Here is a 16,633-nt window from a genome sequence, read left to right as displayed (position 1 = left end):
CCTGCCTCCTCTCTCCTGGGTCTTCCTCCTGCTCCTCCTCATTCTCTGCTCACTCCTTGTTGGCATTCTTAAGGTCAAGTGATTTTGCTCCCCTTACAATCTGTTCTCAACATAGCAGCCCCAGTGATCTTTTCAAAACAAGTCGTATCATGTCACTGCTGTGCTCAAAAGCCTCTGGTGGCTCCTTCCTCAGAGTAAAGGCCCCCATCAGTCCATCCACACGGTGACCTCCAAACACTAGCCCTCTGACCCCACTCAGGCTGTGACTTCTCTGTCCTATTTTCCCACCTGGCTTGCTCCATGCCAGTCACCTGGCCTTCTCCTGTGTTCCAGGAGCCTCCAGGCATGCTCCAGTCTCTTTCAGTTCCTTTGTCATCTCTTTGGTGAGACGACCTCTGAGCACCTTACTGAAAATTACAATGTCTACTCCACGCCACCCACTTCCCGATTCCCTTCCCAGCACTATTGTTCTCCATAATACCCTTCATCTCCTGACAGACTAACGATTTCACCTATTTTTCATATGGTCTGTCTCTTCTATCAGAAAGGATGTTCAGGATTTTTTTTTTTTTTTTTAGTTTCCTGCTGTATCCTCTGCCCCTAGAGTAGTTCTTAGCACATAGTTGACATTCCATAAAATGTGTTAAACAAAGGAATAAATAAGTAAGAGTCCCACCGTGTCCCTAAACGTGCAACCTCCAGGGGGGTTGCAGTGGCTGGCACCCCTCCCCGCCACGTGGTTACTGGAGCCAGAAACATGAAGTTACCCAACTTTCTCTCCTCTCTTGTGCCAAGTTGTCCATCCATCATCACGCTCTGAAGCCTGCCTTCTGGTTGTCCAGGCTCTGCCCCCACCCCACACCCTGGTGCTCCAGCATAACTTTGGGTGCAAGCAACAATGTCCTGAGAGGTGCCGACTCCAGGTTAACTCCCTGAATCTATCCTCCACATTGATGCAGAGGCAGCTTCAAAAATCTAATGTGATCCTATCACTTTCCTTTAAAAGCCCTTGGGGGCAGCCAGACATGATGGCTCACACCTGTAATCTCAGCACTTTGGGTGGCTGAGGCAGGAGGATTGCTTGAGGCCAGGAGTTCAAGACTAGCCTGGGCTACAGAGCAAGATGTCCCCCATCTCTGCAAAATGTTAAAAAAAAATTAACCCAGCATGGTGGCACACACCTGTAGTCCCAGTTACTTGGGAGGCTCAGGTGGGAGGATGGCTTGAGCCCAGGAGTTTGAAGCTGTAGTGTGCTATGATCAAGCAACTGCACTCCAGCCTGTGTGGCAGAGGGAGACCCTGTTTAAAAAAACAAAAGCAAAACCAAAAAGCACGCTCCCATTGCTAGACCAAGTGTGAGCTTCTGGAAGGACACACAAGCCCCTTCACAGTCCAGCCCCTGCCTGCTCCCTGACCCCATGCGTTTCCTCCCTGCCTCTTTCCTCCTCATGGGAAAACTTGCCCTTCCTCCAACCCTCCATATTTCTCAGACTCCAGGAGCATCCTTCCCTTATCCCTCTGGTCCCCTGCTAGTCATTTAGCAGGACCCCATGCCCACTCCCACTGGTCCTGTGAGCTGAGCTGGGAGCCCTGCAAAGCAGTGGTGTGTGGCAGAGTCAGAGGACCTGAGCTTAAGCCTGGCTCCACTCACTGCTGAACACCTCCCGGGCTCGATATCTATCAAGTGCAGAAGGATACTATTGAGTGCCCTGATGGCAGTTATAAAGTGAAACCCCGTCTCTACTAAAGTACAAAAATTAGCCGGGTGTGGTGGTGGTGTGTGCTTGTAATCCCAGCTACTCAGGACGCATCCAGGAGGCAGAGGTTGCAGTGAGCCAAGATTGCGCCACTGCACTCCAGCCTGGTAGACAGAGAGAGACTCCATCTCAAAATTAAAAAAAAAAAAAAAAAAAAGAAGCATGAAGGGAGGTGGCTCACTGTGTGTGCTTGATACAGACAGATGCTTGCTTTCCGCTCATGATCTCATGGCCTCTGTACTTCTCACTGCACTTTCCACCTGGCTCTGTAATTGTCTCTCCTGCCCAGCTGTGAGCTCCGGCAGGGACGGGACTGTCTTACTCAATTCTCTGTCCCCCAGCAATAGGCCTAGAGCAGGATCATCACCCCCCACCCCTTTGTTTTTTCTTAAACCAAAGAGCTACTTGTGTGAATTAATGAACCAGGTGGCCACCAGAGGTCAGCCTCACACCCAGAATGCAGCCAACCCAAATGAAAGTTCCTAAATGGCCCCGGGTCTGAAGACAACCGGTGGGACTGAGCAGCAGCTCTGATGCATCCGCTGTGCTAGTGGCTGGCTGGGTTTGTAGGGCTTGCTGGGCTTTGCTGTGGGTTCTCCAGGCTTGGAGGGTTGGTTCCATGTGCTTGCCAGTATGCCCTGCTCTCTGGTCCCTCGTGCATGCTCACGGGGAACTGATTCCAGAAGAGTTACTTATTAAACCTCTCCACTTCCATTTCCTCATCTGAAAAATAAGTGGAGAGGTAACTCCACTATTCCACAACCTGCTGTATAGGATGGTTGTGAGGCTTCCATAGCATGGCAAGGTGCCTGATACAGTGTTCACGGAGTAAGATCTTGGTGAGAGTGGATGGAAGCCGCAGAATTGCAACATCTCCCTCCAAGTGTGAGTCTGGTGGGCAGTGTCTGGCCTGAATGAGGACACGCAGTTAAACCTCCCTGCTCACAAGTTTGTGCATTCAGCACAATGGTAAAACCAGTGGAGGGGACTGTGCTTGGTGGCTCATGCCTGTAATTCCAGCACTTTGGGAGATCAAGGTGGGCAGATCATTTGAACCCAGGACTTCAAGACCAGCTTGGGCTATGAGGCAAAACCCTGTCTCTTCAAAAAATACACAAATCAGCCAGGCATCATGACGCATGCCTGTAGGCCCAGCTACTCAGGAGGCTAGGTGTGAGGATTGCTTGAACCCAAGAGGTGGAGGCTGCAGTGCACCATGATCGTGCCACTGCACTCCAGCCTGGACGACAGAATGAGACCCTATCTCAATCAATCAATCAATCATTTTAAAAAGAATTTAAAAATGGGTGGAGGAGCCATGATGGCTGAGCTTATTAACAATCTGACCTATGGCTCCTCACTCTCAGAATTTCAGGGCTCAAAACAAGAGACCTTGAAGACCGTCTTTTCCAATCCCACCCCATACTGGAACACTGTCTAGAGAGCTCCTCTTTGGTTAAGGAGTGCTGAAACTTAAATAAGGAATGGATTTGTTAAAATATTGTGATGTTGCACGTTAATCATTAGAGAAACCCACCCACCCACTTCCATGTCCCAGTGTGTTTATGAGAAACTTTCACTGCTGCGCAACAGAGGTGTCAACAGCCTCCAAGAGAAATCTGTAGAAGGTGCACTATGGGGGAATGTCAGGGTCACCTCAGCTGTAGACAAATGGTGTAGAAAGGAGGTCCTAGGAAGAGAGGTGAGGGAACCCGACAAACCCTGAATCCTCAAGCAGCAGTTTCCAGCCAAACCCAAATTATAATAAACAAAATCTTCATGTTGCCTAGGTAAGACAATAGGATGTTTAAGAGTTGACTGGGGCCAGGCATGGTGGCTCACGCCTGTAATCCCAACACTTTGGGAGGCTGTGGCAGGAGGGTTGCTTGAGACCAGGAGTTTGAGACCAGCCTGGGAAATATGGTGAAACCCCATATCTACGAAAAATACAAAAAAAAAAAAAAAAAAAAAAATTAACCAGGCCATGGTGGTGAGTGCCTGTAGTTCCAGCTACTTGGGAGGCTCACGTGGGAGGACTGCTTGAGGTCGGGAGGCAGAGATGACTGGGGTGTGCATTTACAGGAAAGGGGGGATCTGAATGTAAGGTGACTTGTAAGCAGCATTGTCTAGAAAGGTGGACCGAGAGAGGGAGGCTCGGCATTCTGCTTCTATGTTGTGGCCTGGCTGGTTGGATTTGCCTTCACTCCCATCAGTTGGGGAATGAATACAGCAAGACTAACAACAAGCATTATGAACTCTGAGGTTTGAAACTCTGGAAAGGCCCAGCATGTCAAGGTGGCCCCCATGCTAGGCTTGGCTGGAAGGGTGGTGTGGTTTGGAAGGGGTGGGGGGCTGTTGAAACAAGTCCAACAAGATGGGCCCACTCTGAGCAGGAACCAGAGGTTTTCTCTACGGGTCTTACAGTTGCACTTTGTCCCCATCCAAGAGAAAACAAAACGGAAACATTGGGGAGGGGACTTTTGCACCTGACTGAGGGTTGACTAGACCACTTGGGTCCCTTCAATACCCCACACTCCATAAAATGTTCAGCAGCAGGACAATATGGAGACAAAATGGATTTGCTCACAGAATGTATACTTTTTTTTTTATTAAATGAAGTTAATTCACAGCCAGGTGTTGTGGCTCACACCTGTAATCCCAGCACTTTGGGAGGCCGAGGAAGGTGGATCACCTGAGGTCAGGAGTTCGAGATCAGCCTGCTCAAAATGGCGAAACCTCATCTCTACTAAAAATACAAAAATTAGCCAGGTGTGATAGCGTGCACCTATAATCCCAGCTACTCAGGAGGCTGAGACAGGAGAATAGCTTGAAACTCGGAGGCGGAGGTTGCAGTGAGACGAGATCACACCACTGCACTCCAGCCTGGGTGACAGAGTGAGACTTCATGTCAAAAAAAAAAAAAAGAAAAAAAGAAAAGAAAAGAAATTAATTCATATACCATAATTAAACAATTCCATAGTTTTATAGTATTTTTACCAAATCCTGCAACCATTACTATTGTTCAATTCCAGAACATTTTCAAAACCTCCCAAAAATAAATCCTATGCCCACTAGCAGTTACTCCTCTATCCCCTGGCAACCACTAATCTATGTTCCATCTCTATGGATTTGCCTAGTTGTATATTTCATATAAATGGAATCATACAGTCTATAGCCTTGTATCAAGCCTGAAACCTCTCTGGCTTGTTTCACTGAGAAGGATGTTTTCAGGGTTCACTGATGTCGCAGGGTGTGTCAGTGCTTCATCCCTTTTTATGGCCGAGTAGTCCAAGGAATATTCCATGCAAACATTTTCTTAATCCACTCATCAGATAATGGACATTTAGGGTGTTTGGGTTTACTTTACAACTGTAATTACGTAAGCATATTCTTTGTCTACTCCTTCCCACAAATTAAGGAAAATCAGTAGCAAAATGAAGGGCAAGCAACTAAAACAGCCAGCAACTGGCACACAGACAAGGAAAAGCACCTTTGGTTTTTAGGTTAAGCCAATGAAGAGTGGGGCCGAGATTTGGTATCCACCTAGTTCAAAACCCCTAACGCTTTCCAAGCCTATGTCTGAGTTGAGTCAATCCACTAAACCATCAAGTCAACCCACGGGAAAGTCCCTGGATCAGCAGGAAGAGCTACAAATTACAGATCATTGGTTTTTAATCTGTCTTCCAGTGACTCCTAAGAGTTCATGCAAGCAACTCATGGGCCCCCAAGGGAGCTGTGGCTGGAGGTTGGATAGGTAGAACTCTGAGCCTGGTCCCCATCCCTGCTTTAAATAGAACGGCCTTGATTGAATTGCTTTATTTGTGGGGTTTCTTCTAAGAGTTAATTTGGAACAAATAAAGGGTGTTCTTGGCTTTAAAATAGTTTGGCAAGCATTGGTCAAGGTGGTTGTGGAACTGCTGGACTGGGACTCGGCCTCCCTGACAGCTGCTCTTACGAGTTCTTCTGAGGAACCTTGATGGTGACTGTCTTCACCTCTGTGTAGGCCTTAAGTCCGTCCTCACCCAGCTCCCTCCCATTTCCAGATTCCTTAAACCCTCCAAATGGTGTGTGGCAGGTGACGATGTTGTAGGTGTTTACCCACACGGTCCCGGCCTGGAGTGCCTGGGTGAAGTACATGGCCTTGTCCAGGTCCCGGGTGAACACAGCTGCAGCCAGGCCATACCTAGTGTTGTTGGCCCTCTCAATCACCTCCTCAATCTTCTTGAACTTGAACAGGGGCTGCACAGGCCCAAAGATCTCCTCTTTGGCGATCCTCATGTCATCCTGCACGCCACCAAAGACAGTAGGCTTGATGAAGAAACCACGCTCCCCAAAACGCTCTCCGCCACAGAGCAGTTTTGCACCCTCCTTCTGGCCAAGTTGGATGTAGCCTAGGACTCGTTCAAACTGCTCCTTGTCCACCTGAGGCCCCTGCTGGGTGTCCAGCTCAAAGGGGTTCCCCACTTTCCTCTGCTTTGCTTTCTCCACGGTTCTCTCGAGAAACTCATTGTAGATGGATTCTTCCACGAAGGTCCGGGAGCCAGCACAGCAGCACTGGCCCATGTTGAAGAACAGGGCTTCGTGGCACTGCTCTACGGCATGCTCCATGTCAGCATCGGCCAGCACGATGCTGGGGCTCTTGCCGCCCAGCTCCAGGGTGACTCTCTTGAGGTTGGAATCACCAGCTGCTTTCTGGATCAGGTGGCCTACCTCGGTGGAACCGGTGAAGGCAACTTTGTCAACATCCATGTGCTGCGCGATGGCCGCACCTGCTGTTGGGCCATAGCCCGTGATGATGTTCACCACCCCAGGGGGAAAGCCCGCCTCCTTGATGAGGGAGGCCAAGTACAGGGCAGAGAGGGGTGTCTGCTCTGCCACCTTCATAACCACAGTGTTGCCTGTGGCAAGCGCCGGGGCGAGTTTCCAACCCTGCATTACCAAGGGAAAGTTCCACGGGATGATCTGGCCACAGACACCAACAGGCTCATGCCGGGTGAAGCAGAAATGCTCGCCATCCATGGGGATCGTCTTGCCATGCCACTTGTCAGCCCAGCCGGCAAAGTACCGATACACCTTGATGACCTCATCCAAGTCCAAGGCGTAAGACTCTTGGAAAGGCTTCCCATTGTCCAAGGTCTCCAGTGAGGCCAAGTAGACTCGATCCCGCTCCACTAGGTCTGCCAGGCGGTTCAGCAGCCGGCCCCGCTCAGAGGCATCCATCCGGCGCCATGGGGACCCCAGGCGGAAGGCCTCCCGGGCTGCTTTCACGGCCAGATCCACATCAGCCCGGTCACCTTCAGCCACGTGCCCGATGACCTCCCCGGTGGTAGGGTTGACCGTCGGGAAAGTCTTCTTGCTGACTGCATCTTGCCATTCGTTGTTGATGAACAGCTGGTTGTAGGAGATGCCTGGGTTCAGAATGGGGCTTGGGAGGGCTGCTGCTGACGAGTACCGGGCAGTCCTGCCCTGGAGGCAAAGCAGCCGGGGTGCCAGGAAGCGCAGCATGCTGACCACTCTGGAGAGGGACAAAAGAAACCAGGGTGAAAAGGTGGGATAAGGCAGGTGGCGGTACCCAAGGGCCCACCAGCTCAGACATTCCAGCATTAAGGATTGCCACCTCTAAAAACATAGACTGTAAGAGCTGTGAGGGCCTTGATGAACTCTCTGGGCCAACTCTATCATGTCCCGCCTATCCTCAGCTCACACCCTCACCTCTGCTGGGTCTCAGTAAGGCCTTCCCTGACCACCCTTTATAAAATTGCAACTCTTCCCACCCCAACACTCTCTATCCCCCCCACCCTGCTTTACTGCTTCTCTATCTCACATCCCAAATACTATCTTTACAGGCTTCTATGTTTGTCTGTCTGCCCCCAATAAAATGCAAGCTCCATGAGCACAGGAACTTATTTTTCTGTTTCATTCATCGCTATGTCCCCGAGCCTAGAGATACGCCTGCTACAGAGCAGCGGCTCAACACATAGTACTGAATGATACACCGAGGAAACACTGAAATTGCCACAAAGGCTGTCTAAGAATTGACTAAGACTTGAGTAGAAATCAAAGAGACTTGGAGACAGTTGTTCTCTGAGAGGGACCTGCTTCACTTCACCTCTGTGCCTCAGTTCCCCCATATGTGAAATGCCTCATGGGGTTATGTTGAATGATGTCTTGCATATGAAAACCCTGACAAGCTCCACTCAGGACATCAGGACTGGCCGTGCCTCAGAAATTGACCTAGCCCAACACCCCCCAACCACAGGTCTCAGCATAGCCTTTTCAGCTTTCCCAGAGGTGCAGCAAGTCAGGAGGCAGTTGAGAAGAAAAGCTACAACTCTGAGAAGTGTAGACTTCGTTAAAACAACTACTGTTATAAAACTTAAAACAGTGAATAATACATATTAAATGTATTATTAGTTGAAGCAGTTATTCTTCAGTCAGAATTTGAATCTCTCTGCCTTTGATGTCTCATGAATTTTGCTCCGCCCAGCAGTAAAATGGAATTGCACCTGCCTGTCCCTTTACCCCCAGCCTCTCACCCTCCACCCCTGGGCAGGGAGAGGAACAAAAAACTCAATCAGGAAAGCAAGGCTCCATGTAGGTCCCCAGCCCCATAAAAATCAATGTGATAGGCGTGGTGGCTTATGCTGGTAACGCTTTGGGAGGCCAAAGTGGGAGGATTGCTTGGGGCCAGGAGTTTGAGACCACCCTGAGCACATAGCAAGAACTCTGTCTCTACAAAAATAATAATAATAATAATAAATTTGCCGAGCATAGTGGTGCATGCCTGTAGTTCCAGCTGTTTGGGAGGCCGAGGTGGGGGGAAACACTTGAGCCCAGGAGGTTGAGGCTGCAATGAGCCACGATTGTGCCACTGCACTCCAGCCTGGATAACAGAGCAAGACTGTATCTAATAATAATTATAATAATCAATGCTGATCAAGAAAGTTTCCCTTCCCCTTGGGGGTGTTAGAAATAACGCTCAAAATCCTAAGGAAATTGAACACTCGAACAAAGGATTCTTAGCAAAGCAAATTTACTTCTGCACAGAGGGGTGCCTCCTTGACCAGTTGCCATGAGAGCACACTTGAACAAAGGGGCACAAGAGCCTTTATTCCTGATGCAAGTCCTGCCCCTGTACCCTTTCCCCATTGGCTGGGGTCGGGTCGTACAATCTAAACTAATCCCGGTTGGCTAAACATTTGACTTTTTTAGATAGAGTGGGCATGTAAAAGAAAGTGCACAGAAAGGGAAAGGGGTGTCTGCAATGAGCTAGAAAGTTAGTCCTCTTTCCAAATAAGCAAAGGAATGTGAGCTGGTAACTGATAACACTTGGTACTGTGGCGTGCCTGGGCATCTAACAAAGGCAAAAAAGAAAAAAAGGAAAAAAAAAAAGGGTGGGGGGCTACTATGAATTAAAGAATAAAAGATTGATAAGATTATTTGAAGAGAAACCTCATCATATCCCACAGGGGGAAGCTGAGTCAGCAGGTCTGCCAGTGGTGCCCCAGGGTTCCATTTAGCTCACGACTTTGTCACATGCTGGGACAGAGCGCCCTTGCCAACAACAGGCCTGGCTCTGAGGGTGAGGAGACCAAAAGAAGGTAGGGGAAAGGGGAGTCACCAATCCATGGGGTAAGGATTGGAGGGGTGAAGCAGTCAGGAGAGGTGATCATACGCCAAGGCTGGCAAACCTTTGCAGTCACACAAAGGCTGTTGCTACTCTTGGGGCCTGTATGGGGTCCCTGCCGGGGCCTCCACTTGCAGATAGGAAGATCACAGCTCACAAAACATCATGCTTTACAGTTTGCAGGCCGATTTCTCAAGGGAAATTTGCCAAGCCTCTCTCAGCCCCTAACTGATGAGGGTCGATGATGACCCCCATTTTGCAAGAAGGCTGGGCACCAGCGAGGTTCAGGGACTCATCGAGGACACACAGCAATAAAGTATAGGAGCCTCACTCCAGATTTCCACAGCCCTAACTTTGCACATCCTCCAGAATATGGGCAATTTTTTACAGTTCATTCACTGCGGGAAGGACCGGACCTTCTCTATCCGCGAGGACTGCGGCGGCACCCATCTCACCCCTTCTGTGGTGGAAAGGGCGCAGCCTCTGCGCTTGTCCAAGCCTCTGGGCTATGGTCAGGGGCCCTCTGTTGGAGTGGGCCGAGTGGGCAGGAGTGTTGAAGTCGAGCTAACGTGGGAAGGTCTGGGGGCTTCTGCGTCCTCGGGGCCGCTGTACCATCACCCAGAGGCAGGGGTTGGGATTAGGGGGTGTGGAGAGAGTCCTACCGTGCAACTGTGTCCGGAATTGGTGGGTTCTTGGTCTCACTGACTTCAAGAATGAAGCCGTGGACCCTCGCGGTGTGAGAGTTACAGTTTTTAAAGATGGTGTGTCTGGAGTCTGTTCCTTCAGACTTTCAGATGTGTCTGGATCTTCTTCCTTCTGGTGGGTGGTCTCGTTGTCAAGAGTGAAGCTGCAGACCGTCGTGGTGTCACAGCCCTTAAAGGCAGCGCGCCTGGAGTTGTTCATTCTTCCCGGTGAGTTCATGGTCTCGCTAGCTTCAGGAGTGCAACTGCAGACCTTCGTGGTGAGTGTTACAGCTCATAAAGGCAGCGTGGACCCAAAGAGTGAACAGCACCAAGTTTCATTACAAACAGGTAAAGAAAAAAAACCTTACACAGTGTGGAAGTGGACCTGACCATGTTGCTGCTCACTGGCTCTGGCAGCCTGCTTTTAGTCCCTTATCTGGCCCCACCCACATCCTGCTGATTGGTCCATTTTACAGAGAGCTGATTGGTCTATTTTACAGAGAGCTGATTGGTCCGTTTTGATAGCGCTGATTGGTGCGTTTACAATCCTTGAGCTAGACACAGAGTCACAGAGTGCTAGTTAGCTAGATACAGAGTTAGCTAGATACAGAGTACCAACTGGTGTATTTACAAACCTTGAGCTAGCCACAAAGTGCTGACTGATGCGTTTACAATCCTTGGGCTAGATACAGAGTCACAGAGTACTAGTCCTCCCAAGTCTCCACTGGGTTAGCTAGATACAGAGTACCAATTGGTGTATTCGCAAGCCCCGAGCTAGACACAGAGTGCTGATTGGTGCACATACGATCCTCCGGTTAGATATAAAAGTTCTCCAAGTCCCCATCCAATTCAGGAACCCAGCTGGCTTCACCCAGTGGATACTGCACCCGGGCTGCAGGCGGAGCTACCCGCCAGTCCCAAGCCGCGCCTGCACTCCTCAGCCCTTGGACTGTCGATGGGACCGGGCGCCACGGAGCAGGGGGCGGCGCCCGTCCGGGAGGCTCAGGCCGCGCGGGAGCCCACCGAAGGGGAGGGGCTTGGACATGGCGGGCTGCAGGTCCCGAGCCCTGCCCCTCCGGGAGGCAGCAAAGGCCCAGCGAGAATTTGAGTGCGGCGCGGCGGGCCGGCACTGCTGGGGGACCCGGTGCAACCTCCGCAGCTGCTGGCCCAGGTGCTAAGCCCCTCACTGCCCTGGGCCGGCGATGCCGGCCGGCCGCTCCGTGTGCTGGGCCCGCCGAGCCCGCGCCCGCCGGAATTTACACCGGCCTGCGAGCGCAGCCCGGGTTCCCGCCCGCGCTTCTCACTCCACACCTCCCGGCAAGCAGAGGAAGGAGCCTCCGGCCTCAGCCAGCCCAGAGAAGGGCTCCCACGGTGCCGTGAAGGGCTGAAGGGCTCCTCAAGCGCCGCCAAAGTGGACGCCGAGGCCGGAGGCAGAGGAGGCGCAGAGTGAGGGCTCCTAGCACATTGTCACCTCTCACAATGGCGGAAAGGCCAGCCCCCATATGGGGACGCCGGGGCCCAGAGAGGAAAGCCCCCACGCGGCGCCGGGACCTGCGGCTTCCCGGGGGAGCCGAGGGAAGACTCGCGTTAGTTACCTGCAGCAGACTTGTGCTCAGGTTCAGGATCAAGCTCGGGTTCAGGCTCCGGTCCTCCCAGCTCTGTCCAGCGGACCGCCTATGGCTGGCCGCAGGTCCCGCCTCCGCGCAGCCTGGAACCCAGAGGCCAGTGAGGCTCCGCCTGCGCCTGGGGCGCTGCCTACGTCCTGCCACCGGCCAAGGCCGCTCCTCCCTCGCCCAGCCCGGTCTTTCCCGGTCCCCGCCCCTCTACCCCCGGCAGCCCGCACCGCTTCAGTTCTCCCTCCCTGGCGTCTCCGCATGCCGAGTGTCCACGTTGCTCAGATCTAGGGTCCTAAGGCACTGGTTTGGGAGCGGGAACAGAGATACGCAGAGAGGGACAGGGGCTTCCCCCGGTCACACAGCAAAGTTTTCGGAGACCGAACCCCAACTACACTTTGCCTTTCTCCCGGCTGCAAGACGCTGCTTGACTGCCATCCTTTAGACTCCCCTTAACCTCCTCTCTGCCTCGCCTGTCCCTCATTTTTTTTGTTCGGGATTCACTAATTTCTGTCCTCCACTTTGCCCCTTTCTTCAGTTCCTTTAAGAAGATTTTATATTTGGGCATTTTTCAAACTACATTTTGTTCTAAGGACAAAAGAATGTATGCACAGTGTAGAAAGCTTGGAAAACACAGGAAAGGATGAAAAAAGAAGAAAAAGATCACCTGTAATCTCTTCACCCACGGTCGCCATTATTACGGTTGGGTGTTCCTCCTGCTGGTATTGTTTTATCTGCATCTTTCAAGATTTATTTTAATAAAAATAAAATCGTATAGTAACCTCTGTTGTGCTGCTGTAAAAAAATTTAAACACTTAGCGCTGTATTTTGAAGTTCTCTCCTATCACTAATTACAGATGACATTATCCTCTCCAAGGTGGCATAGAATTCTGTTGTAGGGGTAAACTGTTGGACATTTAATTGTCTCCATTTTGTTGCTATAAAGGTTGCCAAGATGGAGCACTGAACACACATTTCACTCACTCCACCCTCACTGCACCTTCCTTCTGGCTAGGGAAGTCCGAAAGCTAACTGCCATGTTTCCCAGCCTCATTTGCAGTTAAGAGTTCTGGATGTGGACTAGATGCTGCCAATCAGTAGTACTCTGCAGGATGTGGAAGGCAGGCACGCGTTGGAGGATATTGTCCTGCCCCTGGAGGGTGGCACTAGCAGGATAGCAGAAATAGGAGATGTTCTGCGGCAGCATTTCTTGTCCCTTCTCCAGCTTCCTGGCTGTGGACTGGCCGCTGTGGCTGCAGTCGCTCCTTGACCTGGCTTCCTGCTCTTTGAATGGAGGCTGCAGGAGGTTGTCTGAAGTGGCCTCAGACAGTCACGAGGCTGGTGGGCCATGTCCATATTGTCCTGAGAGTCAGTCCTGGTCTGGCTAAGGCTTGCTTCTGCCTCCGACACTTGCAGCAGCTCTGTGAGCACCCAATTCCCTTTATTAAATCCCTGCCTCTCCACCTATCTAGGGTGTTCACATGCAACTGCTTGCACCTAATTCACTTAGTTCTTTCCTTAAGCTACATCTCTATGGAATCTTTTGCTTCCATATCATCCTTAGGATGTTCACAGCCCTTGCTGCAAAAGTTAGCCCTCCATGAAGGCACTATGATTGACATATTATCAGCTTGATGCCCATGCTTTCCTCCGGTTTCTCCAGCAACCACATGAGGCCCTTGCAAAGGCCCTCCTGCCTCCCCCACAGCACGTGAACAGCCTAGCTTCCCTTGGGCTTGGCATAGCACTCCAGGATTGATTGACTTAATGATTAACTGAGCAATCCTTAAGAGGCCTCATTGATAGAGGGAGTGAGTTTATGGCAAAGTGAATATCAGTCCTCATGTAAGAGCACATTAGAAACTGTGGCAGATCTGAGAGGCCAGTTGCAGACAGGAAGTGTCCCCCATGGGGCAAGGTTGGAGGCTGTGCCCTTTGAGGAGCAGCTGAAGGATCTGGGATGTTCACCCTTTAGAACTTGAAAGACAAAGCTGTGCCCTCCAATTCTCTGAAGGGCAAAACCAGACAGGATCTGTGAGGTCCTAGAAGGCAGAGCCAGACCAGTGAAGAATACAGAGGAATGACTCCCAGACAAAGCAGAGCTGGCTAAGGCTGGGAGGCCTCCCTTGAGAGGCAGTGGGCCTCTCATCACTGGAGGAGTACAGGGAAGGACAGATAACCATCTGGCAAAATCCTAGTTCAGATAAGAACTAGACAAGGGGCTCCCAAACTTAGTTGTACATCAGAATTGAGTGAGGAGCTTAGTTTTGTTTGTTTGTTTGTTTGTAGGTGTTTTGAGTAGGAAGAGATTAATATAACCAAGTCGGTGGGAGGCCTTGGAGAAGTGAAGGGCAACTAAAGCTTGTCAAGAAATTGGAATGCTAAATACTAGGGAGGCTACCCGTGTTTTTGCAGCCCATAGCCCTGAACTGAGCCTCCTTAAGGGGAGGCCTTCAAAGCCTTTGCGGTGAACCACACCTTGCAGTGCCCCACACCCGCTGATGCTTCTTCCAGGCCATGTATATTTGTGTTGTGCAGAGCTGGATTCTAGTCTGCGTTTGGATACTAATCCCCTATTCCCTTTCCAAAAAAGGGCCTTGGCAGTCCTTTTCCTTTTTGCGGTTCGTATTCTAACTATAAAATGAGTGAAGGGGAGGAAGACAGAGAGAGAGGGAAGGAACTGAGTTTGAGCAAATACTCAGGGGGTTGGTTTTGCTTCAACAACATTCAGACTTGTCATGTTCAGGAGTAAGCTTCATCTTAGGGGATCACTTAGGAAAAAAGAAAAAAAGTATATATTGGTTTGATTTTAAATGCATCTTTATTTTAAATTTCCATTTCCTGCAAATGCTTCAGTGTCCTGACCTAGTCTTCCCTCTTCTGTTCAAATACAGAAAATGATTATGCTCAGTGTAGAAGAAACAGTGCAGCTTGCATGTCCTTTTGTTTGGAATCTAGTTGATCTGTTCATCATTCTCAGAGCTGGATTCTTCTTCAGTAACTTCCTAGACATATAAGGCTCTGCAATGCTGAAGGATAGAAATCGCTTCTCTTCTCCCACCAGCCCAGTGTAAACACATCCCTGGACGACACTGTTGTTGTTACTGTTTTGTTTTGAGATGGAGTCTTGCTCTGTCACCCAGGCTGGAGTAAAACGGCACCATCTCGGCTCACTGCGGCCTCCGCCTCCCCAAATCAAGTGAGTCTCCTGCCTCAGACTCCTGAGTAGCTGGGACTACAGGCACATGCCTCCACACCCGGCTAATTTTTGTATTTTTAGTAGAGACAGAGTTTCACCATGTTGACCAGGCTGGTCTCAAACTCCTGACCTCAAGTGATTCACCCCACTCAGCCTCCCAAAGTGCAGGGATTACAGGCATGAGCTACTGCGCCTGGCCAAGTTTCTCATATGCTTCTGATACATAACCATATTTGGGAAGCACTGGCCTAAGTGGTTTCTGAGGAGTCTACAACTCCGTCATGGTTATTTCCAGAAAGTGACTTCGCCTGCAAATGTGTTGTGTCTAGATTCTATCCAGCATGGCCACCCTTGACACTTTCTAAGCTGTGACTGGCATCAGAACTCACCAAAGTGGTCCTGTTGCAAGGTATTTACCCCTCAAAAAAAAAAAAAGAACCTTCCACAGTGCTTGACATTTATGGTTTGGAGAGAAGAACGAATTGCAGTAGCTAAAGGTAAAATGCACAAATTATTTTGCAGAGGGTTGACTATTTTCTAGGAATGTAATGAATTCAGCTTTTAATTAGCAAAAAAGATCCAGGCCCTTTGTAAGGATATTGGACGTGGAGCCTGTGTGGATTGAAGGGGAAAGGGTGAGATAACACAAGCCACAGTCAGGTCAGTGTTGTCCAGGGATGTGTTTACACTGGACTGGTGGGAGAAGAGAAGCGATTTCTATCCTTCAGCATTGCAGAGCCTTATATGTCTAGGAAGCTACTGAAGAATCCAGCTCTGAGAAAGATGAAGAGATCAGCTAGATTCCAAACAAAAGGACATGCAACCTGCACTGTTTCTTCTACACTGAGCATAATCATTTTCTGTATTCGAACAGAAGAGGGAAGACTAGGTCAAGACACTGAGACATTTGCAGGAAATAGAAATTTAAAATAAAGATGCATTTAAAATCAAACCAATATATACTTTTTTTCTTTTTTCCTAAGTGATCCCCTAAGTGAAGCTTNGCGCCTGGCCAAGTTTCTCATATGCTTCTGATACATAACCATATTTGGGAAGCACTGGCCTAAGTGGTTTCTGAGGAGTCTACAACTCCGTCATGGTTATTTCCAGAAAGTGACTTCGCCTGCAAATGTGTTGTGTCTAGATTCTATCCAGCATGGCCACCCTTGACACTTTCTAAGCTGTGACTGGCATCAGAACTCACCAAAGTGGTCCTGTTGCAAGGTATTTACCCCCTCAAAAAAAAAAAAAGAACCTTCCACAGTGCTTGACATTTATGGTTTGGAGAGAAGAACGAATTGCAGTAGCTAAAGGTAAAATGCACAAATTATTTTTGCAGAGGGTTGACTATTTTCTAGGAATGTAATGAATTCAGCTTTTTAATTAGCAAAAAAGATCCAGGCCCTTTGTAAGGATATTGGACGTGGAGCCTGTGTGGATTGAAGGGGAAAGGGTGAGATAACACAAGCCACAGTCAGGTCAGTGTTGTCCAGGGATGTGTTTACACTGGACTGGTGGGAGAAGAGAAGCGATTTCTATCCTTCAGCATTGCAGAGCCTTATATGTCTAGGAAGCTACTGAAGAATCCAGCTCTGAGAAAGATGAAGAGATCAGCTAGATTCCAAACAAAAGGACATGCAACCTGCACTGTTTCTTCTACACTGAGCATAATCATTTTCTGTATTCGAACAGAAGAGGGAAGACTAGGTCAAGACACTGAGACATTTGCAGGAAATAGAAATTTAAAAATAAAG

The 16,633-nt window shown here is 49.7% G+C and overlaps 1 protein-coding gene across 2 annotated transcripts; it reads right to left on the bottom strand.

The window, feature by feature from the left end:
* Window positions 1-4,335: 4,335 nt before the first annotated feature.
* Window positions 4,336-11,815, bottom strand: ALDH1B1 (aldehyde dehydrogenase 1 family member B1). 2 transcript variants are annotated; one of them, XM_017853573.1, is made up of 2 exons: window positions 11,663-11,815; window positions 4,336-7,272 (listed from the first exon to the last, which is right to left on the bottom strand). In XM_017853573.1, exon 2 carries the CDS (start codon window positions 7,260-7,262, stop codon window positions 5,709-5,711), a length of 1,554 nt encoding a protein of 517 aa, XP_017709062.1. In that variant the 5' UTR covers window positions 7,263-7,272; window positions 11,663-11,815; the 3' UTR covers window positions 4,336-5,708. The 2 variants fall into 2 exon arrangements, with proteins under 2 accessions (XP_017709062.1, XP_017709063.1); XM_017853574.1 differs by lacking the exon at window positions 11,663-11,815 and adding an exon at window positions 10,047-10,097 and having other exon boundaries at window positions 5,056-7,272.
* Window positions 11,816-16,633: the final 4,818 nt, after the last annotated feature.

The sequence above is a fragment of the Rhinopithecus bieti genome, unplaced genomic scaffold (assembly GCF_001698545.2).
Source record: "Rhinopithecus bieti isolate Rb0 unplaced genomic scaffold, ASM169854v2 scaffold_36417, whole genome shotgun sequence".
Classification (NCBI taxonomy): domain Eukaryota; kingdom Metazoa; phylum Chordata; class Mammalia; order Primates; family Cercopithecidae; genus Rhinopithecus; species Rhinopithecus bieti.
Note: the sequence above shows the minus strand (reverse complement) of the source record. Positions and strands in the feature narration are given on the sequence as shown.

Excerpts from the sequence above, each read along its gene's own strand:
- ALDH1B1 (XM_017853573.1), bottom strand. The coding sequence starts at position 7,262 with ATGCTGCGCTTCCTGGCACCCCGGCTGCTTTGCCTCCAGGGCAGGACT.